General features: G+C 40.4%; 2 protein-coding genes across 2 annotated transcripts in view; one reads left to right on the plus strand and one right to left on the minus strand.

The window, feature by feature from the left end:
- The window catches only part of matn4 (matrilin 4), a 39,474-nt gene extending 18,084 nt beyond the window's left edge, over positions 1-21,390 (minus strand). Inside the window, exons 1-7 of the mRNA XM_079685002.1 lie at positions 21,230-21,390; positions 4,624-4,728; positions 3,104-3,279; positions 2,622-2,780; positions 1,693-1,926; positions 710-830; positions 325-447 (exon numbers count right to left, since the gene is read on the minus strand). Of these exons, the coding sequence (XP_079541128.1) occupies positions 325-447; positions 710-830; positions 1,693-1,926; positions 2,622-2,780; positions 3,104-3,279; positions 4,624-4,690 (880 nt within the window). The 5' untranslated portion in view covers positions 4,691-4,728; positions 21,230-21,390. The remainder of the gene's footprint in view (positions 1-324; positions 448-709; positions 831-1,692; positions 1,927-2,621; positions 2,781-3,103; positions 3,280-4,623; positions 4,729-21,229) is intronic.
- The window catches only part of rbpjl (recombination signal binding protein for immunoglobulin kappa J region-like), a 33,669-nt gene continuing 19,877 nt past the window's right edge, over positions 12,867-26,658 (plus strand). The window contains exons 1-3 of the mRNA XM_079684955.1: positions 12,867-13,087; positions 13,644-13,764; positions 21,150-21,261. Coding sequence (XP_079541081.1) covers positions 13,674-13,764; positions 21,150-21,261 — 203 coding nt within the window. The 5' untranslated portion in view covers positions 12,867-13,087; positions 13,644-13,673. The remainder of the gene's footprint in view (positions 13,088-13,643; positions 13,765-21,149; positions 21,262-26,658) is intronic.

Below are 26,658 nucleotides of genomic sequence, written 5' to 3' on the forward strand. Positions count from 1 at the left end.
GCCCTGTGATTATCACTCGAATATAAAGGGTTTCAAGTATTTTACTGAGACAAACAGGGCGGACATGATGCAACCCACATTTCATGACTCAGCATTTTGGGAAGCTCTGAATCAGTTTCAGGATGATGAACATGAATTCAAGCCGAACAAACTTCTCAATATAAAGCCAGCAGCTGACAGCAGATAGGAGCGAATGTGTGTGTGTGTGTGTGTGTGTGTGTGTGTGTGTGTGTGTGTGTGTGTGTGTGTGTGTGTGTGTGTGTGTGTGTGTGTGTGTGTGTGTGTGTGTGTGTGTGTGTGTGTGTGTGTGTGTGTGTGACTCACTTGTGCAGGACTTCTTGTCGTCGTTCAGTTTGTATCCTACGCTGCAATCGCAGGTGAAAGCGCCCGGAGAGGCGTTGCAGATCTGCTCACAGTCGTGTTTCCCCTCAGCACACAGGTCAATGGCTGAAACACACACACACACACACACACACACACACACACACACACACACACACACACACACACACACATATATGTAACTAATGTTGTGTTTTACTCATTTTAAGTGTGTTGTTTCAATCATGTTTTTATGAATGTTTACTCTGTATAGTGTCTTTGATTTTCAAGAAAAGCTCTCTAAAATAAATGCATTATTATTATTATTATTATTATTATTATTATTATTATTACTATAAAAACATGTCAGTATCCTTCCTCTTGTTACCTGCGCATGTCTTCCCGTCCTCGTTCAGAGAGTATCCGGGCAGACAGAGGCAGTGGAAAGATCCCGGAGAGCTCTCACAGATCTGCTCACAGCCGTGGTTCGACTCCACACACAGATCCACCTCCTGAAGCAGAGACACACACACGGTTCAGATCCAGTTCACCACTCTTTAGAAAACATGCTTACTCTAGAGCTTCATAATAAGAGGGACGGGGTTGTGCACGAATATGGCTTTTCATTTTGGGTAATTTTATTGGGATCACTGTTCATGTTTTATGGTTTTGTGATATAACTCTTTCTGTTACTTGTTTTGAATGATGTTCCTTACTCTTTAGTCTTTTGTGTATCTTGTCTTGCTCTCTAAAGCACTTTGGGCTGCAGGAAAGGTGCTTATAAATAAAGTTAGTATTATTATTACGTTTCTGTCAAAGTTGGAAAAGTTTTGTTGACTTCACAGTAAATATTTATTTGGTGAGGTTTTGTACTTCTACTGCTATATACTATTTTGAATGTATGATTTAGTCATGATTGTTTAAAACCGCTGGGTAAATATATTGATATTTATTTGTCCTATTTTGAATGAACTGTGTGCTTTAGAGCAAATTTCAGATTTCTCATCAAGTCATACTGCGCTTCTGTCTGTGGTTTTTGATCTGCGTAGTTCTTGTACGCAGACTAAATTAACTTAGGTATCACTTTTATTTTCCTACTGGCGTAAATTGGTACTGCATGGTTCCCTCTATTAACTTGATTGGATCCTGTAGGGTCAACAACTGGATTTGGTGTCAGCTTGCTGGGAATAGTGTTAATGTTATACATTCAGGAAATGAATTGATTCCCATTTATAAAAACATACTTTCTTTAATTGTGGGCTTTTGTTCTCAACAGATGCACCATTTCCTCTGTTTGTTTGATAAACACTAAATTGAGCAGCTTAACAGTTTAGAGACGTTTAACATTAGAGACACAGAGAGATTATTCTTACCGCAGAGTTTGTCCTGGAACTGCAGTCCGAACTGATGGATCAGATCAAAAGACTCGACCAGGAAGACGTGGTCCTCGAATGGAGGGGATGCCATCGCCCTGAGGGACGCCATATCTGCTCTGGCCACGCCCACAGCGAAGATCTCGATGCCTTTTTCTCTTGCCTCAATCGCCACTTCTGCCACTCGATCCTGAGGACGACCGTCCGTCACGATCACCATCACGTTGGGCACCTGAGGAGAGGAAACAGTCATCAGGTGAAAAGGCTTTCTGCTTTTAGTGACGCAGGAATGAGTTCTTAAGGCAAGGCAAGTTCATTCATATAGCACCTTTCAACACAAGGGCAATTCAAAGTGCTTTACAAAAATGAAAGACATTAAGAAAATGGCATTTCAAATCAGTCATTTAAAAGCTAAGATAATACAAAAACATTAAAAAAAAAATACATGAATAAAAGTTACAGTGCAGTTTAAGATGTGAATAGTTCAATTAAAAGCAGCGACAAAAAGAAAAGTCTTCAGCCTGGATTTAAAAGTAGTCAGAGTTGCAGCGGACCTGCAGGTTTCTGGGAGTTTGTTCCAGATATTTGGAGCATAATGAACTTCTCCATGTTTAGTTCGGACCTCTGGGGACAGAAAGCTGACCCGTCCCTGAAGACGTGAGAGATCTGGATGGTTCATCATTTAGCAGGAGGTCAGAAATGTATTTTGGTCCTAAACCATTCAGTGCTTTATAAACAGCAGCAGTATTTTGAAATCTATTCTTTGACACACAGGAAGCCAGAGTAAAGACTTCAGAACTGGAGTGATGTGATCCACTTTCTTAGTGTTAGTCAGGACTCGAATTAAACCCGGAAACCACTTCCAGTTGCCTCGCCTGGAAGACAATGTTTATTTTAAAGTGTTTGTTGTTAGAAATGTGTAAATACCTTGGGCCTGTCTCCCTCCTCGGCAACGAAAGCTGTGTCCATCACGAATTTGATGGCGAGACCGGTCATGGTGCCCTGAGCCAGAGGGATGATCTCGTTGATGCCCTTCACCATCGTGTCCAGTTTAGCGTGAGCCTTCAGGGAGAACTCAGTGCGGACCTGGAGACAGAAATGGAACGTTTACCATATTCCTCGCCTGATCTATGGCGCTTCTACTTTGCCATGTTTTGTGTTTGCAATAACGTCATTGCTATTTCATTACTTACCTCGCTAGCCCTATCAACCTTTAAGATAAGACTTTATTTATCCGAAGGAAATTGTTGTGCCAGAGTTACAAAAATACAATAAACACAGCAGCATAATAATGCTCTTAATTAAAATGCATGGTTTGAAACGCTGCTAAACCGAGAAGGATCTGCATGAACCAGAAGTGGGGTAAACGGCCAGGGGACATTAACTAAATACAACATGGCCGACAGTACCTGGCTGGAGTACTGCACCACCCCCACTCTGGTGGCGTTGAGTCCGATGTCCAGCGTGCTCAGGATGTCGATCATGAACTTCCTCATGGTCTCGAACTCGTGAGGCCGGACGCTTCGAGAGCTGTCGATCAGAAACACCAGATCCACCGGACCGGACTTACACTTCTGCTTCGGACCTGAGAGAGGGAGGAGGAAGGGTCAACACCGAGGAATGAAAAGGGAAATCAATCACGTCGAAAAGTGTTCGAAGGCAGGACTGTGATAGAACAGAATTTGCAAAACGAAGGGGAAGAAAGGGGCACTCTAATAAGTTGAAAAGGCTTTAACAGGTGGTTATTTCATGAAGTTTAAAAGCATACACAATTCCTCTACACTTTAAAAAATAGAGCTAGGTTATCTGTTTTTTTGTTTTTGCTAGAAGAGTGCCTTTTTTTACCAAATTAATGCTTAACTAGTTGAGAAACAGATACTATTTTTTAGGTTTTTTAAACGTTCTATTCTCTCGTTAAAACGTTTTGATTGTATTTAAATGTCCTTTATATAATTATTGTTTTGCAGTAAAGCCCTTTAAGTGCCTTGTTGCTGAAATGTGCTTTTATATAAAACTCTTACTCAAAACCACTGCTCGTGTGCAATTAACTCAATTACTTTACAATTTATTTTCAATTTGTTAAAATGATCAGCTCCTTTGATACGTTATATTTTCAGTCACATGATATAAATCAGGTCAGGTCACCCCTGTAGCCTGGAGCACTTAGATTACATCAACACCCGTTTTAAAATACTGCTACTTATTCTTTTAACATGCTGTACTTAATTGTATTTTTTATTTTTTAAATAAAGTGTGCTTGCCTTTTTATTTAATATATGCGTCTTCTATTTTCCCTTTTGCTTTTCATCTGCATTGGACCTCTGACTTAGTAAGGTGTTAAATTGGCCCGATATGGAACCGTGTTTGGTCCTTAATGCATTTATAAAGGGTCTTGTTTTGTGTTTGAATTCTCACTACGAAGAGCCTCTGTTCTCACGGCTCGGTGTGACTGGTTTTCAGTTTTACATTTGCAGCCGATCAGGCATGACTTTCACATCACGTACCTCCTGAACTCACTCCTCTTCAGCCACATGTGTTTAATGTGATCTGTAACATCATCTCTGCTCAGAGACAGCAGTCATGGAGGAGGGATAAAGCAGGTCTTTGTATTTCTTTAAGAGTTTGAAAGAGTATGAATGCACGTCCAGGATCTCTTCTTGTGAAAGCAGAGGAGGTGAAAGTAGACGAGTGGGATCTGTCTTCGGTTTCAAACAGACATGAGCAAACATCTTATAAATATGTCCACCTCGTCGTCTGCTCACGTGAATCCAGTCAATCCAGCTGTTGATGTTTCAACTGCATCCAAACGTATAAATCTGATACGTCCAAACGCATTAGGGCCTTAAAGTAAAGTCATGATGCACAGGAGGGTTTTATTTTAACACTTTCCTGCTGCTGTTAATTGTTCCCTCAGCGTGTTCAGACTGACCTGCTTTGGGTCGGGCGGCGACGAGGACGACGAGCGCCAGGAAGAGGAAGACGAGTCTCATCTTCATCCTGATGATAATGATCTCAGAGCTGGATCTGGATCACACTGTGGAGGTGAGACAAGATGAGATAAGATATAACAGTATTTAGTACAAAAAACGCAGCGGCAGATACGTTATTTCACGTTATTTATAGAACATTATTAATAATAATGGTATTGCACAATATGCAGGAGAGATAAGGACATAATTGTCAACCCTCCCGATTTTCACGGGGGACTCCCGATTTCATTGCCCTCTCCCGGTTTTCTCCCGGGGTCATATTTATCCCGCATTTCTCCCGATTTCTGACAAAATCAGATTTACACACGACTGTTTCCACTCGGACTTTAATACAGCTTCACCATTGTTTGGTTTCCATGGTAACACGTCTCTTTAGTAACGCGCAACTCAAAGTCTGAGAGGGTGAGGCAGATATTCACAGAAAACAGAACAAGAATCGACAACTACTCTACTCACTCCTTTCCTCTAAAATACAGGTCCAGCCCCCCCCCCCCCCCCCCCCCCCCCCAATTTTGCATTTTGAAATGCTCCCGATTTCTGAGGTCTAAAGGTTGGCAAGTATGGATAAGGAGGAACAGAGGGAAATGCACAAGAGGTTATTTGTGGTAACTCCCCAATCACGTCACAAACTGACACAGAAGTTGTGGTTCCACCGCTTAGGAAAAGTGATTCAACATCTGACGCATTTTCTGGGCGTTTGATCAAAAAGGCCAGGAAAGCCAGGTCCAAGATTAAATCCTTAAATCCTCTTCTAAATGTCGCACATTTACACACACACTCAGTTAGTCTTTCACCCATCCAAGTACGACGAGCAGTGGACAGAAACTACACAGCAGCCGGAGAGCAGAGCCTCAACGTTTACTTAAAACAGTGGATTTCTTTTCAGGGGTCTTGTTTTCGGGATGGGGGCAACAAGGCAGCCCCTCGTTGTGGTTTCACCTACAGATATGAGATCTAGTAGCTGTAGCACGGTAGGACGCACAAGAAAGCCTCTTGGAGGTTTATCGTAAAACCAATGGGTGCTCAATCATTTGGGATTTTATGTGCGTTTTTGTGGTATTTTCTGAACTTTCCAAAAGCTATATTTGAACAATCTCCAACTGTTTTAATCTGATCGACTTTATTCATTATTTTTACCTAGAATGACCCTAAAAAAACGTCCCGGACGTTTGTGATGAGTGTTAAAGCTTCAGTAAATTCCCCTCGTTGTGTTTGTGAGGTGAGAATGATGTGCATGGCGGGTGTGTTGCAGATTCCAGTCCTGCCCCGTCGTAAAACACTCGACTGCACACACCTGGAGAAGATAATTCCTGCTAAATACACACACACACACACACACACACACACACACACACACACACACACACACACACACACATACACACACACACACACACACACACACACACACACACACACACACACACACACACACACTAATCTGCCTGTGTGTCTGTCAGTATCTGCCTCCATAGCAGCAGCAGAGGAATAATGATAACGTCTGTTTACCTTCAGGGCACACAGTCAACTCAAACAGGCACAAATAGAGACACCTCTCTTCGTCAGGGCCGCTGAGAGGGTCCTTCAGGGGCTTATCTCTTTTTAAGTAAGAGCCAGAGTCTGAACAGATGTGCACGAGCACAAAAGACCTCTGTTTGTGTCTCTGTTTGTCTCGTTGGCTTTCTCTTATCCAAGTATTTTATTACATCTGCTTCTGTGAACGGAGGCTAGGCCAAACACTCGGAGCACATTATGTCTTCCACTTTTTGGAAAGAAACTAGAAAGAAGGCACTTTGTTTGATCTTAAATGCACAATTTGTGTCTGAAAAAACAAAAAAAACACTCACGCTCCTATTGGCGAGCACTCCAACACATTGTGCGTGATAGTCTAAGGGGCGGGACATCTCTGAGTGGTTGACCAATCGCAACAGAGCCGGCCAGCTAACCAATCAGAGCAGACAGGGCTCTGGTTTCAGACAGAGGGTGAAAAGAGGGCAGGCAGTGTGAGAAAAATAAAGAGCTTTTTGAATGCTATATTTCCTCCTTCTTAGACTCTTGGACTTCAGACCAGGTGGATCTGGTGAACAATTTAAAAGTGCAAATGAAATATCATTTGTATGTTTCCTACTGTTTGTACCATGACGGATGTCCTCTGGTATTAAGTGTCCTCCGTGGATCCTTATGTGTTTTTCTCATTCCCAAGAAAAAGGGTCCTGTTTATTTATTTTTGTTGTTATGTTGTAAGATATCCCATAAACTACTTCTTCCTTATCGTGGAAAAGTTCCGATTTTTGAAGTGGGGTTATATGAGGTGCTTCTTCAGTCAGTGTAGATAAGGTATAAGCATTTATGTGGACGTATGTGGACACAATTTACGAGCACATTTTATGTACACAGCTCTTCACCTTCCTGTCAGACGGCGCTTTCTGTCGGGGAACTGAAGCCAACACACTTGATTGACAAAAGTAGTATTATGGCGTCACTCTGTGTCACTTGGTACGTGTTACTGTGTAGGTTTGGTGTTTTAAAGGTTTAATCAAGAGTCACCAAAGTCACATAATAACACTAACATACCAACCAATAGACAAGAAACTACAGTGTTCAGTGAGGAACAATTCATTTGGTGAGGGAGTCAGCATAATGGGACGAAGGTGGCTTCGGGCTTTGTATATTGCACGTGTTTTATTTTTTAAAAGTGTTCCCCTTCCCCATGTCTGTTGCTGTTGATTGTGTTCACCTGGTGCCCTGTGTTGTCTCCTCCCCCCTCACCTGTGTCTTGTTGGGTTAATTAGTGTGGGTATTTAGGCTCTGTTTTCCTGTTTTGTTTGGTGTGTGAGATCCTTGTGGCTGGTGACTGTGCTCACGTGAACAGTGAGATTGAGGCTGTGTCATGTGCCCGTTAGTAATAAATGCCCACACCGGGTTGTATTTTGGACGTTCTGCCTCCTTGCTTGGTCGGGCCGCTCAACGGTCAGCTTCACACATAGATATTGTTTTTTTTCCCCCAGACAGCTCATATAAAACAGTGAAAATATTATAAATATCAAATCAAATCAAGTTTTATTTATATAGCACATTTTTAAAACAATTGTTGGTCGAGCCAAAGTGCTGTACATATAATAATTACCTTACAGCAAGGACACCCTCTGACCTTAGACCCTCACTCAAATATAGCATCTATTTCTACTAATATATATTTTTTTTAGGTGTCTCAAATACATTTCCAATCCAAAATACTCCTTTAATGTTGTAATACTATCTGTGTACAAACTTTACATCAACATCACAGTCTCACCTTTCGCAATTCTTTCCTTTAGGTCGTAAACCATGTCTAAGCTAAGTTACATTACATGTCACTTGTTTGCAGCGATTTGGGGTGAAGTGTCTTAGGGACACAACGACATGCTGACTGCAGTGGGGTTTGAACCCTGATCCGAACACCAACGCACAACCCACTGCACCACACGTCTCCTTATATACCACCATTAAAGGGACCGTGCTATGCTCATCTTATAAAACACAGGTCATTTTAAAACATTTAAATCCGTAAAATGGTGGACAAACAAATGGTTCTAACAAAAATATTTCTACTCTGATGTCAATAGTGCTTTTCCCACCGCAGCCTGACTGTGCACTTTCTTGCTTTTTAAAGGTCATCCTGTCTTTATGTAGTTGGAAACTTACAATAAAGCTGTTTTACACTTTGAACATGTTCTCTGAGTCTCTGCTGCAACAAAACTCAGACTGCAGGAAATCCAGCGGTTTATTTTTACTGCCTGCACTTGAAAATACCTTTTAATAAAAAAGCCACTGTTTCCTTTGTCGCTGTAATCTCACTTTCATGCCAACGTCAACAACTCCTTTTTAACAAGCAGCTCTATGAAATACTCTCCTACTGTATGTGGCATCAAGCGGCTCCACAATGTGCGCTTATATTCTGGGATTTCCCATTAAAAAGCACATTTTCTTCCAGATTCCACATCACATATTATCTACTTATCCTAATAAGTTTGTGCGGTATACACAACACTATTTGTTTTCTATAAATAAAGTGTATTCCCAGTAGTGGTGCAGAGAGCGGACGCGGTTTTAATTTGTTTAAAGTGCTAATTAAAGGAAATTGGATCTCCACTTCTATTTTTAACAGCTGTGTTAGAAAAACAGTCAGTTCAATGTTCAACAAGAAAGCTGAATGATGCTCTTTGTGGATAATTATAGAACATGCGCTGAGGGGGGCTGTGTGTGTGTGTGTGTGTGTGTGTGTGTGTGTGTGTGTGTGTGTGTGTGTGTGTGTGTGTGTGTGTGTGTGTGTGCGTGCGTGCGTGTTTGCGTGCGTGCGTGCGTGCGTGCGTGCGTGCGTGCGTGCGTGCGTGCGTGCGTGCGTGCGTGCGTGCGTGCGTGTGTGATTGTTGTTCGGTGAGTGGTCGGAGAGAGAGACAGGAAAGGGGTGAAGGTGGGGGGATCGCCTACAGAAAGTTATACTAAGGAGTCTTTGTCTTGCACACACACACAGGCCCGGCCCTTGGCATAGGCAGTATAGGCGAATGCTAAGGGCGCATCAACCTATTTTTTTTTTTAATTTCATAACAAAACAATTTCCCGATTTTGGATCAACAAAGGACATCCTGTTATCTTATCTTGACAGAACTACGCCTAGATTGCTTGCAGCGCCCATAAACTATGGCGCAACCCCCCCCCCCAAAATCAGGTAAGTTGAACTGCCCCAGCGAGGGGCGAGGGGGCGGGTCAAGTGTCATTTTTAATGTGGAAGTAGATTACAGCCCTCTCTTCACTTGATTAGGACAGCTCCCTCTGTTATAATTAATGTAAACTACAGTAAAAACCAGAGGTTTATGTGAAATTGTTCTTTTTTTGAAATAATGGTTTTTGTGTGCAATTATAGGTTTTAATTTTGTATTTGTGTTAATTTAAAATAGGGGGGGGGGGGGGGGCGCCAGCTAAAATCTTGCCTAAGGCAGCAAATTGGTCAGAGCCGGCCCTGCACACGCACACACACACACACACACACACACACACACACACACACACACACACACACACACACACACACACACACACACACACACACACACACACACTGGCACACACACACACACACACACACACACACACACACACACACACACACAGACACACACACACACACACAATGTTAACATAAAACTTTCCCTCTTTTACAAACCATCATCTATTTAGCCTCCGTTCACAAGACGTTCTAGTTTGTGAAGGTCATACACTTTTTCAAGTTGAGTACTTGGTAAACGATTCCAACATTAAAGGTAATTATTTGACATTTTCCCATTAAAGTGATTACAAAGTACTACACTTATGGTGTAGTTGTGTAGTTTCAGAGGAATGTGTAGTTTTTCCTCTGGTATCGGTAACTGCTATCTATATCCACGTCTCTACAATGGCGTCATATTCCTTTAAGCATGAGTCAGTGCCAGAAGCGGTCAAAAATAAATGTACTTTTTATCCAGTTTTAATCCATATTTTAACATACATTTATAGACCTTGGTTCATCTCTCTATTTTAAACAGGCGAAGGATTTTAGTCATTAGACATCTGGATCTGAAGTTATCAGAGTAACAAGCTGAGCTAACGTTAGCATTTAGCTAGCTCTGTCGACTGGGGAAACACAGATTTTTTATGTGAAACTGATATTTTCAGTGTTCTTACATGTTCTTAATCAGCAGGCCTGTTTGTTTTGGAGAGGAGGTGACTACTGAGGATAGTGTGTCTCCTTGTAATCACCCCTTTGAATTTCTGGATCTTACGTTATCAGAGAAACAAGCTGTGCTAACATTAGCTTGTAGCGTGTAGAGTTTCACAGATTTGTTTACGTGAAACAGATATTTTCAGTATTTTCACAGGTTTTTAATCAGCATGCCTGTTTGTTTTGGAGAGGCTATGACTTTTGAGAATTATTCGTCCACCAGTCAAATCTTTATAAACATCAGTGTTAAGTAAACGGAGAAACAAGTTGAGCTAACGTTAGCGGCAGCCGAATAGCGTGCAGGCTAACTATGATTTTTAACGCCCAATTGTTTGGGCTTTTTATATGACACTGTGTATCCCTTCCAAAAAATTGTTTTAAATCTTATCTAGAACACAATAACAGGAAAGAGAGTGGAATATAACTGAGAATAAATAAATTCCTCATGCATTTAATGAACTCCTAGCTACTAAAACAGCAGCTACACCGAACGGTAGCAAACATCCGGACTTCCTGCTGCTGCCCCCTGTGGAGCGGAGGAGTTAATGCATCCTGCAGACTTCCTGTTCGTCGGCCTCTAAAGACCTGCAGCCTGCAGAACACATCACTCTGACAGGAGGTTACACTGCATGAACCTGAGATATACTCCACACTCAAGCAAGCTATAGCTACATTATGTTACTACATTCATTCAAGAACTGCAATTAAGTACAATTTGTAGGTATTTTAAGTACGTATTTGATTTGTATGCTTCTTCAATCCTTTGACTAAAGTACGTCTAAAAAAAAACAACACAAAATAAATTACTTTGGCGTTTCTGATTATTAATAGAATATGTTTAATTAGAGATGTAATTACCAAGCAGGATATGTCTATATTTGATCAGCTGCGACATTACAAGTATTAAGACACTAATGCATTAACACAAAATAAAAATACTTTAAAATAATACAAAATTAATAAAATAAAATAATTAAAATCTAAATACAAATACAAATATAATGAATACAAATACAATTATAATTAAAAAAAAGAGTGATTTCAAATTAAATACAATAAGTATTTCAGGTGTGTCACCTCTTAATTATTTCTTAAAAAAGCTGTAAACCTTAATTGTATTGCTAAACGATACCAGCCGTCTCTTGGCATTAAGATTGTGAGACTTCTAGTTATATTAAAAGCACAAATTAAATAAAACCCTCATCAGTTTTGAAACCACAGACTCAAATCAAAAATGTTGGTCTCTTCCAAGTCTCTCCATTGCTAAATTTCAATGATGTGACTTCACTCTTTTCCTCTGGAGTCTCTCATCATCTTAAACAACACATCTCTCACAGATTCAAGGTCCAGTTGTTCCTGCTTTGATGAGGACTATCTTTGGATGAATCCCCACCACTGTTGTTGTTTTTCTCCCTGCTGCCTGATGGGAAACGCAGGCTTCTTGTTGAGTGTTGTGATGTTTCTAACAGCTGAATGTTTGACAGATATTGAGGACACTTGAGGCGGAAAGATGGCGATGTCTGAAGGTAAATATGGGCCTCAGTTTCTCTGAAGTACAAACATATCAACCTTTGAAGTAAAGGGATAAAGTATATTATATAAATGGAGGTGTTTAATGTTTAAAAAATCATCATGAATTGCTTTCATGTTCATGTTGAAGGAATAGTGCAAAGTGGTTACAACTAATGATGTATGTATTGCTTTATTTTCCAGAGTGTGTCGGCTCTGATTCGACTCAGCACCTAATAATCTACAGTTTTGTTCTATGTAAGTTAATGATAAATACAGTCTATTAAAAATATTTACTTCAATGTGATATAACATAACCATCTGTCATATTCAACAGGCTAAAAACAGCATTAAATGTACTGCATTAAACTGCATTATCTGACTTCTGCATGTTTACATGTCAATCCTCTACATTGTGAAGTCATTTAGAAACTCTGAAGTCATTTACAATATTATAAGAAGGCAGGTGATTATTATTCCAGAGCAATTTGGTGTTACGAGGTTTAAAAAACTGGTATTTATGTGATTTCAAACCCATTTTAGGTATAGACAACACATTTTGTCTATTGAACCTTTTTATTGCACTATTAAATGTTATTTTCTTTTATGTTAAGTATACGTAGCATGGGATTTCACATTTACATTGCAAATAAAGACATATAAAGGTTTTTGAATCCTTTAAAATAGAATACAGCAGCAGGGAAACAAAATAAATGCATGTTTGACTGATTAAAAAACGAAATGCTTCTGAAAAGCAGCACGTGTCTGCAGTGTGTCTCAAAGAGAGAAAAGGTGTGTGTGAGAAACCAACAGGTGACTATCTGCTTGTACACACAGACTGAGAGATACAGTAAGTCAGACATGAGTGCACACACACACACACACACACACACACACACCTCAGATAACGGATCCAGGATGGAGGGCAAACATGAACACACGTTAACACACACATTTGCAAACAGATGTTTTCCACCAAAGGCTCTCGTACAGTAGCTGGACTGATGCTGAGGTGCTTAGTTAGTGTTTAAGTTGATTTGACTTTAGCTAATGTTTCCTGCTGAGGACGGAGACACTTTAAAATCTCATCTGGATGGACAGAAACTGAAGCTGCAGCAGACAGAAAAGACAACAAGAGGATCTTAACGTGATTTCAGGTCAGCTCCAACTCCCGGATGCATTATTTGTGGTAATTGTTTTGTTATTGTCAGTTCTCACAGTCTGTTTTCTGAGACATTTAAAGCCCTGATAAATCATTTTAAGTCGGATTTGTTTAGTTTATCTCCACATTTCAACGGACCATCAAGATGCATTTAATCCCAACCTGACGTCAGGTCCACAGCTGCAGGGATAAGACACAGCTCTCTGAAGACACTGATGTCTTTGTTTTATTCCTCCACAACAACACCTGCCAATTGGGCATTTGTTTATCCACATACAAAGAGATGTGTCCCAGTTAACATGCAGAACTCTGCTGTGAAATATTTACACTTTGCAGTATACTGTTATTATTATTATTATTATTATTATTATTATTATTATATTATTACTATTATTACTATTATTAGCTGCTTCTTACGTTTACTGTATGCGTTCTGTGGTTTCCCCTTACTTCCTTTTATCTGCACTTATTTGTATTTGATCAACATGTTCTTGACTCTTAATCTACTCTGCTTATATCTGCACTGTGCCCTTTGCTGTAACACTGCCCAGTTCCCTGCTGTGGTGCAGATAACGGATTGAATGAGTGAAGATGGACCTGAGGAACGCCTCCTCTTAATGTCAGCGGAAACCAACATGGAGGAGTTGGACATCAAAGAACAAGAGAGGAAAGGTGAGTGAGAGGTGACGTTACGTTGTGAGTTGATTGTTAGCAACACACCAACGGTTCAGACCAATGTGATGGGAATGTCATTTGTTCTGCAGGAAAATGAATTTTTGACCTGATGATGGCGCTAAATCCTAGTTATTACCTTCATGGATGTTTAAACTAAGTTTCATGAAAATCCTAAATGTGTTGAGGTATTTCAGTCTGGAGAAAGAGATGGACCAACCAGTCCATTAAAAAAATGGGTCCAACAAACACAGCAAGATAACAATCGGACAAACAAAACCGCAGAGTCACGTTCTTTCTAAAAAACTAAAATGCCTCGATTTGACAAACCGTATATAGAGCTTCATAACAACAACTTTGATAATGAATGAATGGTTTTAGTGATATTTCCATGTGAGAACAGTGAAACAATAACCATGTTCTTTGACTCCATGCGTCTTAAATGAGAGGATTTCCTGCTTTGCGTTGTCACATGTCTTTGTAAAATACATATTTGGGGTTTATTTTGACTTTTGCTCCAACAAAACAAGATATTTTAAAGGCACACGTTTGGTTGTGTAAAGTTGTGATTGGCATTTATTGATGTAAATAGACTAAACTATAATTAATTATTTAAAAAAGGTAACTGCAGATTAATCGTTTGTGAGTTATTATGAGTAAAACGATCCGTAGTTTTTTCCCTATTATAGAGAATACGTTCTAAAGGTGCATCAGTGTAGAAATAGACGGTGTAATAATATATTTGTTACCTCTTTTTGCAATCTATCAATCAATCGGCCTGTGACCCCTGATCACCGTCCTCAGACCCCCACAGGGTCCTGACCCACAGGTTGACAAACGGTGGCAGATGACAGATATTTGACCCGGTTGTTGACTTCCTGTTGGAAAGTCTTTGCTGCTCAGTGTGTCTCATAAGTCAGGAAGGATTGACTCAGGAGATACTAAACAAATTATTTACAGGTATTGTGAATATTCCAATTATTTATAGGGACAGACAGTTAACTGAGTGGAGGGACAGACAGGTCAATGAGTGGAGGGACAGACAGGTCAATGAGTGGAGGGACAGACAGGTCAATGAGTGGAGGGACAGACAGGTCAATGAGTGGAGGGACAGACAGGTCAATGAGTGGAGGGACAGACAGGTCAATGAGTGGAGGGACAGACAGGTCAATGAGTGGAAGGACAGAGAGGTAAATGAGTGGAGGGACAGAGAGGTCAATGAGTGGAGGGACAGACAGGTAAATGAGTGGAGGGACAGACAGGTAAATGAAGTCTCTGTTTGATTGACAGCTGGATTCACACTGAGACGTAAACACTTAGTCTCTGTGGTTCAGACTGTAGCAGACAGACAGGTGGAGACCATGTGTTCAATGAATGTAGAAACAGAGAGAGAGACAGACAGGGGAAAAGAGAGAGGTGGATGTGTGCAGAGAGACAGGCAGCAAGCAGTGAGACAGGCAGTAAGACAGGCTCTGTACTGTTAGTGGTGTGCAGAAAGACAGGCATTGAATAAGGTACTGTACTGTAGGAGCTGTGCAGTGAGACAGGTACTATAGGAGATGTGCAGTGAGACAGGTACTTTAGGAACTGTGCAGTGAGACAGGTACTTTAGGAGCTGTGCAGTGAGACAGGTGCTGTAGGAGCTGTGCAGTGAGACAGGTACTTTAGGAGCTGTGCAGTGAGACAGGTGCTGTACTATAGGATCGGTGCAGTGAGACAGGTACTGTACTATAGGAGCTGTGCAGGGAGACAGGTACTGTACTATAGGATCGGTGCAGTGAGACAGGTACTGTACTATAGGATCGGTGCAGTGAGACAGGTACTGTACTATAGGAGCTGTGCAGGGAGACAGGTACTGTACTGTAGGAGCTGTGCAGGGAGACAGTTACTATAGGAGCTGTGCAGTGAGACAGGCAGTGTGCAGTGGGAAAGGAAGTGAGACAGGTACAGCAGCAGTGTTGAGTGACAGCTGGATCTGGGATGAAATCAGCTCTTCTTATTAGTGGCTGCAGACAGTCAGTGAGACAGGTACTGAGCAGGTAGACAGGCAGATAGCAGTGAGACAGGTACTAAGTAGGGAGGCAGGTACTGAGCAGGGAGACAGGTACTGTAGCAGCAGTGAGACAGGTACTGAGCAGGGAGACAGGTATGTAGCAGCAGTGAGACAGGTACTGAGCAGGGAGACAGGTATGTAGCAGCAGTGAGACAGGTACTGAGCAGGGAGACAGGTACTGTAGCAGCAGTGAGACAGGTACTGAGCAGGGAGACAGGTACTGTAGCAGCAGTGAGACAGGTACTGTAGCAGCTGTGCAGTAAGACATGCATGTGAGGACGGAGACAAGCAGTGAGACAAGTACAGTAAATACAGTGAGACAGGTACCGAGCAGTGAGACAGGTTCGAGTAGCAGTGTTTGAGTGACAGCTGAATCTCTGATGAACACAGCTTTTGTAAGTGGCTGCAGACGTAGAGTGAGACGGGAAGAGTAGGTAAAGTGAGACAGGTAGAGTAGGTACAGTGAGACAGGGAGAGTAGTGAGACAGGTAGAGTAGGTACAGTGAGACAGGTAGAGTAGGTACAGTGAGACAGGTAGAGTATGAACAGTGAGACAGGTAGAGTAGGTACAGTGAGACAGGTAGATTAGGTACAGTGAGACAGGTAGAGTAGGTACAGTGAGACAGGTAGAGTAGGTACAGTGAGACAGGTAGAGTAGTTACACTGAGACAGGTAGAGTATGTACAGTGAGACAGGTAGAGTAGGTACAGTGAGACAGGTAGAGTAGGTACAGTGAGACAGGTAGAGTAGGTACAGTGAGACAGGTAGATTAGGTACAGTGAGACAGGTAGAGTAGGTACAGTGAGACAGGTAGAGTAGGTACAGTGAGACAGGTAGAGTATGAACAGTGAGACAGGTAGAGTAGGTACAGTGAGACAGGTAGAGTAGTTACACTGAGACAGGTAGAGTATGTACAGTGAGACAGGTAGAGTAGGTACAGTGAGACAGATAGAGTAGGTACACTGAGACAGGTAGAGTATGTACAGTGAGACAGGTAGAGTAGGTACAGTGAGACAGACGGGAAGCAGTGTTTGAGTGACAGCTGGATGAACACAGCTCTTCTTGTTAGCCTCAGATAGACAGGCAGTGAGACAGGCAGTGAGACAGGTTCTGGTTCCTGTTGGCCTCAGATTGGATCCAGATGTTGACCCTGCTACTGTTCGGACTTTCTCTCACTGCCTCACTGTTTTGCTGTCTACCTGCATACCTGTCTCACTCACACACTTCCTGTCTGTCTGCAGACCTACCTGAGCTTTCTCAGAAATAGACCCTGACTGTGCTCTTATCTCCAAACGTCATCTAACTCTCTGGCTCTCTCTTTGGACAGAGATGAAGAACTCTGGACGTCAGTGTTCATTCAACATGTAGAGATATCAGGTTTTATGTGGATTTGTACCCAAAAAAAAGGCATTATATAAACCTGAACTAACTATTACAAGCTTTGTGGTCAGAGTAGTGACATGGTGTTCATTTCGGACCCTATTTTAAGGTTTGCTTATCTTTGGGAGCGCTCTTTATTTCATGATCTGTAACACCAATTTCCGGTTTTATTTTGAAAATGATTGTCTGTTTCTACTTCCTGTCTCTGTGTGTTCCTCCTGTTTGATCACCTGATTCTGTTCACCAGGGCTGAAGTCGAATAGTCCGTTTTGCTTAGGAACCTTCCTAACGGAGTGCCTTTTGAATTCTCTAGATGAAAGGAAAGGAGGTTTCAAACTTCCTTTATAACCTCCTTTAGCTTAGGAACCACTGGACCGCCCTTTACGAAAGGAGAAAATGCTGTCCCACAATGCCTTGCAGCCGCAGCATAACCACATTCGGCCGTTCACGGAAACAACCGATTATGACGGAGAAATTATATCATGAAAGTTACGGTGCTTATTAAGCATTTTTAAACGTATGTGGTAAGTTGCCAAAGTGCTTTGTTCTGAACGTTCATCAGTATTATAATCAAAAAGAGAAATATGAACGTTAGTTTTTACTGAAATGATCAAATAAAGTCAACATTTCACTGAGCTGTGTGGGGTTTGTTCAACTTTTAAAAGATGTTTGAATGGTGATAGGTGTTAAAGACTAACGTTTATAATAAATACATTTGTATTAATTTCAAGATATTTTCATACAATCATACGTATTGGGTTCATAAAGCATACCACAACAGCATCAGAGCACGGTGCAGAGTCTCTAGATGAGTCCGTCGTTCTTATTGAACATCCATGTTGTAGTCCGCTGTTTAGAAAACTGTAGTTTCCATAGTTTCCCCACAGCAGCAGACGCACATTCATGACGTCTGCTGGCGCATCATAAACACGTCGGATAGTGAGAGTGCATTCGGATTCTCTAAAGTACCACAGTCTCTTCTCCTAAGTCCTTTTGAATTCTCCTATCCACTATCCCTTAACCCCGTGACGTTTCACTCAGAGGTCAAGGAATAGACGAAAGGGATAGACGATAGGAGCTGATTTTCGGACTATTCGACCGCAACCCTGGTGTATTTTCTCCTTCCCTCCCCAGCTGTGTCTTGTCCTTGTGATTAGTGTTTGTATTTAAGTTCTGGTTTTCTGGCCTTGCCCTGATCTACACGAGTAAAGGTATTTTCTGTTGAACTGTTGTCTGCATTTGGGTCCAATCTGCTCTAAACCCCTGACTCTCTAACAATTCAATGCTATTCTCTATAGATCAATTAAAAGGTTCATCCCTACTCTTGACAATATTGAGTAGCACTACATTTTGAGGAATTCTGGGTTAGCTACAAACAAAAAACATTGCTTTCCAACAATGAAATTGAATCGTATTTTCTTGTTTGTTTACGTATCACAAGATCTTAACGTATCTTATAAAGTCTTCGTTAATCCACGAAACGGGTCGGGTAGGATCGAGGACTTTAACCCAGAAAATGCATTTTTATTCACGTAATATACTTACGTAACTTCAGATCTTACATCTTGATCTTTTACCAATTCTCACCAAGTAGTTTTGTTTCAATTCACTGCCTTAATCACGTAAACTAAATAAGCTACTTCAAAACCTAATGCTGGATGGATGCTATTGTGAGGAGACGTGAACAGTTACAAGGACATTTAATTGGAAAACTTAGAGAATAGCCCAAAACACTTTCTGTAGCAAAACATCTCAACGCGCAGAGATTTAACGTTGAAGCTTTTTCCACTGAGTCAGGATGAGGATTTGTTCTGGGTTATATTGAAAATACAAACAAGGTCTGTATATTTCACGTTACTAAAATCTTATGTTACTCAATTGTTGTTACTTGCTGGACATCAATAAAAACTATTCAGCGCTAACGTCACTTCCGGACAAAATTACGACCCTGAGTTACGGTTTCTTTACTTCTACGGAAAAAAGGCCAGTCAAAGAAACTGATTCAGAAATCACCGTCCATCTGCAGACCGACCGGAGATCCATCCCATAATTATTCGGATCTCCGTAAAAACAAAGCTGTCTGCCATCTGACGCTCTATTTGACACGATTTTCATATATCTGGAGTAATTATAGAGCTTTCGACGAATAGAAATATTGTTTTCTGGCATCACTTTAACATTTCACGGGGAAATCTGCATTTTGGTATTCTATTACCAAATTTAGACAAAACCCTGAAATTGAGCGCTGTTCTCCCCTTTGGCGCCAATGGACAACATATCGTAACCAAAGACGTATGGCTCATATATTAAAGTATTTCATCTACCTGTTATACATATTTCTTATTAATTTGCACGTTAAAATCGGAGTGGAAACTTCTGAAATGTTAAGAGTTTTAAATGTCAAATGCATTTTTTTCTTACAAATTGGCTATGGTGGAAAAGTTTAAAGTAAATGCGACAACAGAAACGTTATATCTAATTTAACATGACATTATCCAATGAGACTTACAATAGGTGCAAACTGAATAACTTCATTAGAGTTGTAATGATGATGTGTATAAAGCATGTGTATTGCAGTCCAGATCTGAAACCATGAGAACTGTGTGAAGACTTCCTCACATGAAACCAACTCAATTTCGTTTTCACATCGTGTTCTCCACATGGTTTTCAATCTTTTCAGCTTGACTGGACTTTGACTTCCGTCCAGCTGTGAATCGCCGCTAAACAACTTCTAATACTCACAAAAATATAGGATTTAATCGGGAAACTTGTTTAAAATGTGGTTTAAATTTGGATGGCAACTATAATTTAATTCAGAGTTAGTCTCGGGACACAGTGGGTACTTCTTTAGGTCTGAGAGAAATCCATTCTTATTTTTATGAAATGGTTTAACTTGTTTTAAATAAGACAATAATCGACTGTCCTATTCCTGTATTTACCTTCAGCCTGTCTCACTGCTTGTCTGTCTGTCTCACTGCCTGTCTGTCTCTCTGCTTAATGGTCTGTGTGTCTGCCTGAATGCTGGCTTTTACACAGAGCATCACCTCCAGGCAACCAGTGTGAACCCAGAGCACACACACACACTCACACACACTCTCTCTCTCTCTCACACACACACAGACACACACAGACACACACACACACACACACACACACACACACACACACACACACACACACACATCTATTTTTATACCTCTGACTTTAAGTTGTTTGAACCTCAAGGAATAAAAAGGAATGTTTTATTGTCTCTTGTTTCATTTCAAACACAACTCAGCACCATAACATCGGTACAAACGTTTTGCTTTCTAACTTTAAACCAAAACCAGCCATAGAAACAAAGTAAATGCACTTCAAACCTATTCAAATATTTTTGTTTTTAAGATCATCAGAGCTCTTTAACTGGATCCCCCTCCAGTAAAGATTTAGAAAAGTGAACTCCAGACTTGAATCTAGACATTTAGAGGCTGCGAGCACCAGTATTTGTTGTAAATCTGCCAATAATTTTCACAAATAATGACCAAAAAAAAGAAAAAACCCCTGATCAAAACTTCCCAACCCTCAAAGAAACAAAAATCAAAATATATTAAGTTCGTATCATAATTTTTGACAATGAAAAGCATCACATTTTACCTCTAAAAAGATTGAACAAACGATGGTTTAACACCTTGATTGAAAATATACTCTTGATTCTGACTAATGAGGTCAGCTGTTTCAGACACAAAAATGTATTATAAGCGGAAATAATCGTTAACTTTAGCCCTACATGAAAGTTGTTAAAATAAAATTAAGTCCGGTTTAATACCCTGCAAAGCATCTCCACTGAGGAGCATCCATTCCTGCAGGCTGCACACATATAACGTTAAAACATCTCATCCTGCATAGGCTTCTCGTATGAAATTAACATGCACTTAAAGTCTAATAATTCATGCAACAAGTTTCTTTCTGACAGATTCGCCCCGGTTCTCCCAGGCGGATTCCTCTCTGCTGTACCCGGCTTCCCTCTCCCCTGCCCCGGATCCGCTCTCTCACCTGGGGTCGCTTCTGGCCGGAGGATGGGACAGGTAAGACCGGGGAAACAAGCTCCAAGAAGTTCCGAAACACACGCACAATGTCCCGGGTTAACAGAGGTACTGAATCCCAAACGGTGATTGTTCTTCGTGCTTCTCCTCCGTGTTGCTCACTGCGGGAATGAGGAGGTGCAGGGATGGTGAGGAGGTATTAAAACTGCAGGAGGACAAGTATTTGTGGAGGAGGAGGAGACCACACCCCCATGCACTTTAAATTCCGAACAACGGGGAGCGAGCAGAGGTGGAAGAAATGCTCAGATCCTTCACTAGTAGAAATACCAAAGTGTAATAAGTATTCTGCTACAAGTTAAAATCCTGCATTCAAAATCTTACTAAGGCAAAAAAAACTACAGTTTTGACATAAACATGTGCCTAAAGTGTACTAAAAGAAAAGTATTTGGTTAATTTAAAAATGATATATTAAATGACTGGATTATGATTATGGATGCTTTAATGTGTTCATCACAGCTGGTACATGTGGCGCTACTTGTAATAACTGTATTGCTGCTGGATATCTGTCGGTATATAATAGATTATGAATATGTTAAGTATAGCTTAAACTGTCAGATAAGTAAAAAGTGTATCACTTACTTGCTAAATGTAGTGGAGATAAACAAAAAATGCTCAGATAAAGTACAAGTAACTCAAAATAGAACTTAAAGAGGCCCTATAGAGGTTCTCCCTTCCCTGTAGTGTGTTATAGGTTTTAGTGCATGTAAATGGTCTGCAAAAGCTCAAATCCTTGCCTGAAACTCCCCCATTGGACTCATAGTGACATTGTACGTGATGGGCTAAGGGGCGGGAGATCTCTAAGCTGTTGACCAATCACAACAGAGCCGGCCAGCTAACCAATCAGAGCAGAAACATCTTTATTTCTAAAGTAAATGGTAACTAAGGCTGCAGAAATAAAAGTAAAATGTACAATATTTCCCGTTTTAATTGGAGTAGAATAAAAGTATGAACTGGCATTAAAATAAAATACTCAAGTAAAGTACAAATACCCTTTATTTGCACTTAAGTACAATATTTGAGTAAATGTATTCCCTTTTGAAATGTTTTCACAATCAGCTGATACTGATGGGAGGGCCTTTATTCATAATAAGTATTTATACTTTTGCTACTGAAGTACATTTTGACTCCAGTACTTTTTGTACTTTACTTGAGGAAGATTTTAAGTGCAGTACTTTAACTTGTTACACACTTTTTTGAATTCACTACTGCTACTTCTACTTGAAAGCCGAGTACTTCTTGTACTTCTGAATATAACTCAATAAACAGCAGCCTCTTGCAGGAGGGATTGGGAAAAACACATAAAATCCACGCAGAGGAAACTTAAAACCAGAGGACATGCATCATGGTACAAACAGTTGGAATATCAAAATGATATTTCAAGCGCCTTTTTAAATTGCTCAGCAGATTTACCTGATATGACGTCTAAAACGCAGACGGTTGCCTTTTGTTTTAGTCTGAGAGAATCAGAATCAGGTTTATTACCAGGTAGGTTAACACGTACGAGGAATTTGACTTGGTGTTGTGGTGCATACATAAAAATAAAAAACACAGATAGAAAACTATTTGAAGTAAACTATAATAACATTAAAAATATATAGCAGTTTTTACATTGAATATGATTGAAATCGTAGAAATAGAATTGGAATAAAATATGTGCAGTAATGAGAAACAAAATAATTGTAGGATTGGAAGGAGGCAGGTAAAATCAGATATACTTCAGGTGAAATGAGTGGTATAGGAATCAAGAGTAGTTGTTTATTGGGAACTTTGGCTAAACTTAAAGGAATATTATATAGAAGTTCCGCTTTAATATGTCTTAAGATGACTAGATCTTTGTTATATATTTTGTAGAGTTTGTGTAGTTTTAAAAGTTGTAAAATGTTCCTGTAACGGTGTCGTCCACTTTGAGCTTTTCATAAACTGACTTTGTATCCAGTTTTAAACCACATTTGTATCATACACACTTTATACATCTTGTTGCGTTTTACCTGTTTTAACCAGATAACGATGAAGACATCAATCTGCTTTATTCACAGTTTTTACCGCTTGAACATTGAATGAATCCTTACCAGACTACAACTCCCATGATCCACCACACCGTCTTTTGTTATTGTTTTGAGCAAGGCGATTACATTTTGGGTTGAGAGAAAATGTCCAATAAGATGTCTCCAAAAGTACATCTTGGTTTAGTCTTCTTTGTTCTAAATCAGTGGATTTTAACGTATTGGGGTCAGGAGATCATTTATCGGGGTCGCCAGATCGAGAGAGAGGGTGCATCTCACTTCTCTTATTTTTCATTTCCTCGCTCCTCGGTCTCGGTCTCACCGGAAGTTGATTTGTCTGCACCATCTTGATTAGCGTCCCAGTGGCCTTATTTATGCCGGAGGACCGAGGATCGAGGATCTTGGAGTGATAACGGAGGAGCGATAATCGAGGAACTACCAGACCATCCTCCGGTGAAATCCTCAGGCACTCGCCCCGCCCCCTTACTGTGTATGGCTCACTGATTGGACGATGCAGCGCATGCACTGATCTGGCTGCTGTCAGACGATCAGCTGTGCGGAGTCCTCACAAACGGACGTCGCTTCACGTGACGCTCCGGAGGAAAGGACGTCCCATTGCTCTTAAAACTAATTTCCCTGCTTCTCGTGGTTTCCTTGCGTCTCTCCATGCTTCCCTGGTGGGAGGGACTAAACGCAGGGAAACGACGCAAGGAATGAATTTAACCAAAGTGAGATGCAGCTATAGAAATAACCAAGTAAAGTTCAACGACCTCCATTTTGTAATATTTCATAATTGTGCTTAATTACATCCCACTCCTGCTTTTACGTGCAGGACTTTTACTTTTGGAGAGTATTTTTCTAGGAGTTATAAGTACTTTCACTGCGGAAAAGGATCTGTATACTTCTTCCACTGCTGTGTTTTTTACACTACATTTCATTTAGATGACCCTTTATCCAAATTAACTTAGAATAAGTTCAATCAACCACCAGGAAATCTAGTCAGAACGGCAGAACATAAGCTTCAAAAAAGCCAAATATGTTGAAGTGCTGGTCCCTAAATGAACACCTGTTGAGCCGCACTCTCTAACTAAACTAAGATGATTGTAGTCATTTCAACTCTCAACCTCCGGCCCTGAAGATTTACTTTTTTGGAGGTGAAAGTGCGTTTTTTTCTCTCGCTTCATTCCTCCTTCACCCCTTCCTCCCTTTTTCTTTCTTTCTGTCCATTCTGTGTTCCCGGTGTGAAATGCCAGAAGCTCTAAACTCCCGACACACTGACCTCTAACCTTTGAAAAGGACAAGGTCTAATTTAGACTTCTGCTGCCACTCTGGTGACTGAACACACACACACACACACACACACACACACACACACACACACACACACACACACACACACACACACACACACACACACACACACACCCAGCTGAGTGTGACCCCTGACCCCTGAACGAACAACACATTCAGTATTCGTCCGCAGACTTTCTTCCTTACAAGGAGTCGTCGCTCGGCTCTGAATACATGAACCTCTGTGAGAGTTAACAACCAGGAAACAAAAACACTACGGCTGTTAATCCATTTAAATATTGAAACGTGATTTATTGGCACAAGTTTCCAGTTAAAAGCAAATTAGTGCTGTCAATCGGTTAAAAATTGTAATGCTTTTTATCACATTCAAAATCCCAAGTTTAAAGTACCAGCATTTACCTTTAGGCGGGATAACACATAAACACATGTGGTGATGAAGTAAAGCAATGCACGACAACCTGGTAAGAGACATTTGAGTTTTTTTAATATTAAATATAACATGATTTCTGGATTATTGGAATTAAATGTTCCCGACACTTAAAGCGTTTACAAAGTCGCTGTCAGAGAGAGCCGCTGTGAGGACACTGTATAATATTTGGACATAAACTAAATACTAAAATTTTTAAATATGTCTCTTGCCCTTCCATTTGTAATTTAGATATGCTGAACACATTGTTATTATATTTCTCTCTTTTTCTCGTGCATTTTATTTTCTATTCTTTGTAATAGCTTTCATTTTTGTCATGCACCGGTACACCAAAGCAAACGTGAAACCCTACTCAACCCAAGTTCTGAATAAGATACTGTAACATTTCTCTATCACTTAATTCCACAAGGATTCCTGGTACAGTAAACATTTATTCTGCTGTAAAATAATGCAAATACTGTATGGCCAGTTTGATTGCATTTTCTGCATACATGCCATTGTCTGTTTGTGTATTTCACTTCCTTTGTGTCTCTGGTGTCACTGAGTCAGATTACCAGAACACTTTCAAGATATAAAAATAACCCTCTTATTTTTCAATGTGTCATTAATGCAGTGTGACCATCGGAAACTATGCTTGGCATGTCTTTATTTATGTCACCGCTACGAAGTCCATTATGGAAATGCTTGAGTGTCTGGAGATGTTTACTCTGAGTGGTTTTATAGCCTTGTCAAGAAGGAGAACCACTTTACCCACTTTCACTTGTCTGTGACGCAGATACAGCTGAGAAGTAGTCAGTTTAATTTGATGCCATATATCAAATATTCTCTTTTAACACTCTTGTGGTTATCACACTTGTTTTTTCCATCATGTTATTTGATTTAGAAACTCCGGTGTGGTTCAGTTTAAAGATTGGGTTCATTAACTGGAGTTTGTATATTTATTTTCTATATTCAAGTTTAGTGAGCACATTTCACTTCACATTCACTTGAGGTATATAATCTAATATAATGTAATTTACAGTATTTAACAATATAGAGATTTCTTTTACCTGCATTCTTCCTAATGGCCAGCAGGGGGCTACTTTACCGGTTGCGAAAATGGCATAGAAGTCCATGAGAAAATGTCCTTACTTATGCTTGATTTATCACCTCAGTAATCCTTTTTCTGTTAAGTTTATGGTCTCAGTCTGTAGTTCAAGTCTTCTTCAGTACAGCATGATGATCAAATTGTAAATAATAGTCAGTTATTTTGTTAAATAGACGTTAAGGCAGACTGTGCTTTACCTTCTGAGCTCGGAAGTAAGACATCTTCATTCATGCAATACGAAGATTAATGATTACGTGTGTGTGCGATTTCAGGTTTACTTTCAACAGTTCAGTCAGACAACTCACGTGTTTTTTTAACATGTTTATTAGAAGCAGCATATAGTTAAGTTTGGCGACTAGGCTCGGGCATCATCACTCCATAGATATACATAGCACGATGAGTGATGATCGAATAACTAACCCCCAAGCCTACAGGTGGAAGCTGGGGTGGAAGCTTGGGTGGTGGTGGGGCAGCAAGCAGCAGCGACGTAGAGGTAGCTGCAGCAATAGCAGCAGCAAGCAATGCATAGAGAGAGATCTGGCAGGTTCAAT

The sequence above is a fragment of the Notothenia rossii genome (assembly GCF_949606895.1).
Source record: "Notothenia rossii genome assembly, chromosome: 5".
NCBI classification, from domain to species: Eukaryota; Metazoa; Chordata; class Actinopteri; order Perciformes; family Nototheniidae; genus Notothenia; species Notothenia rossii.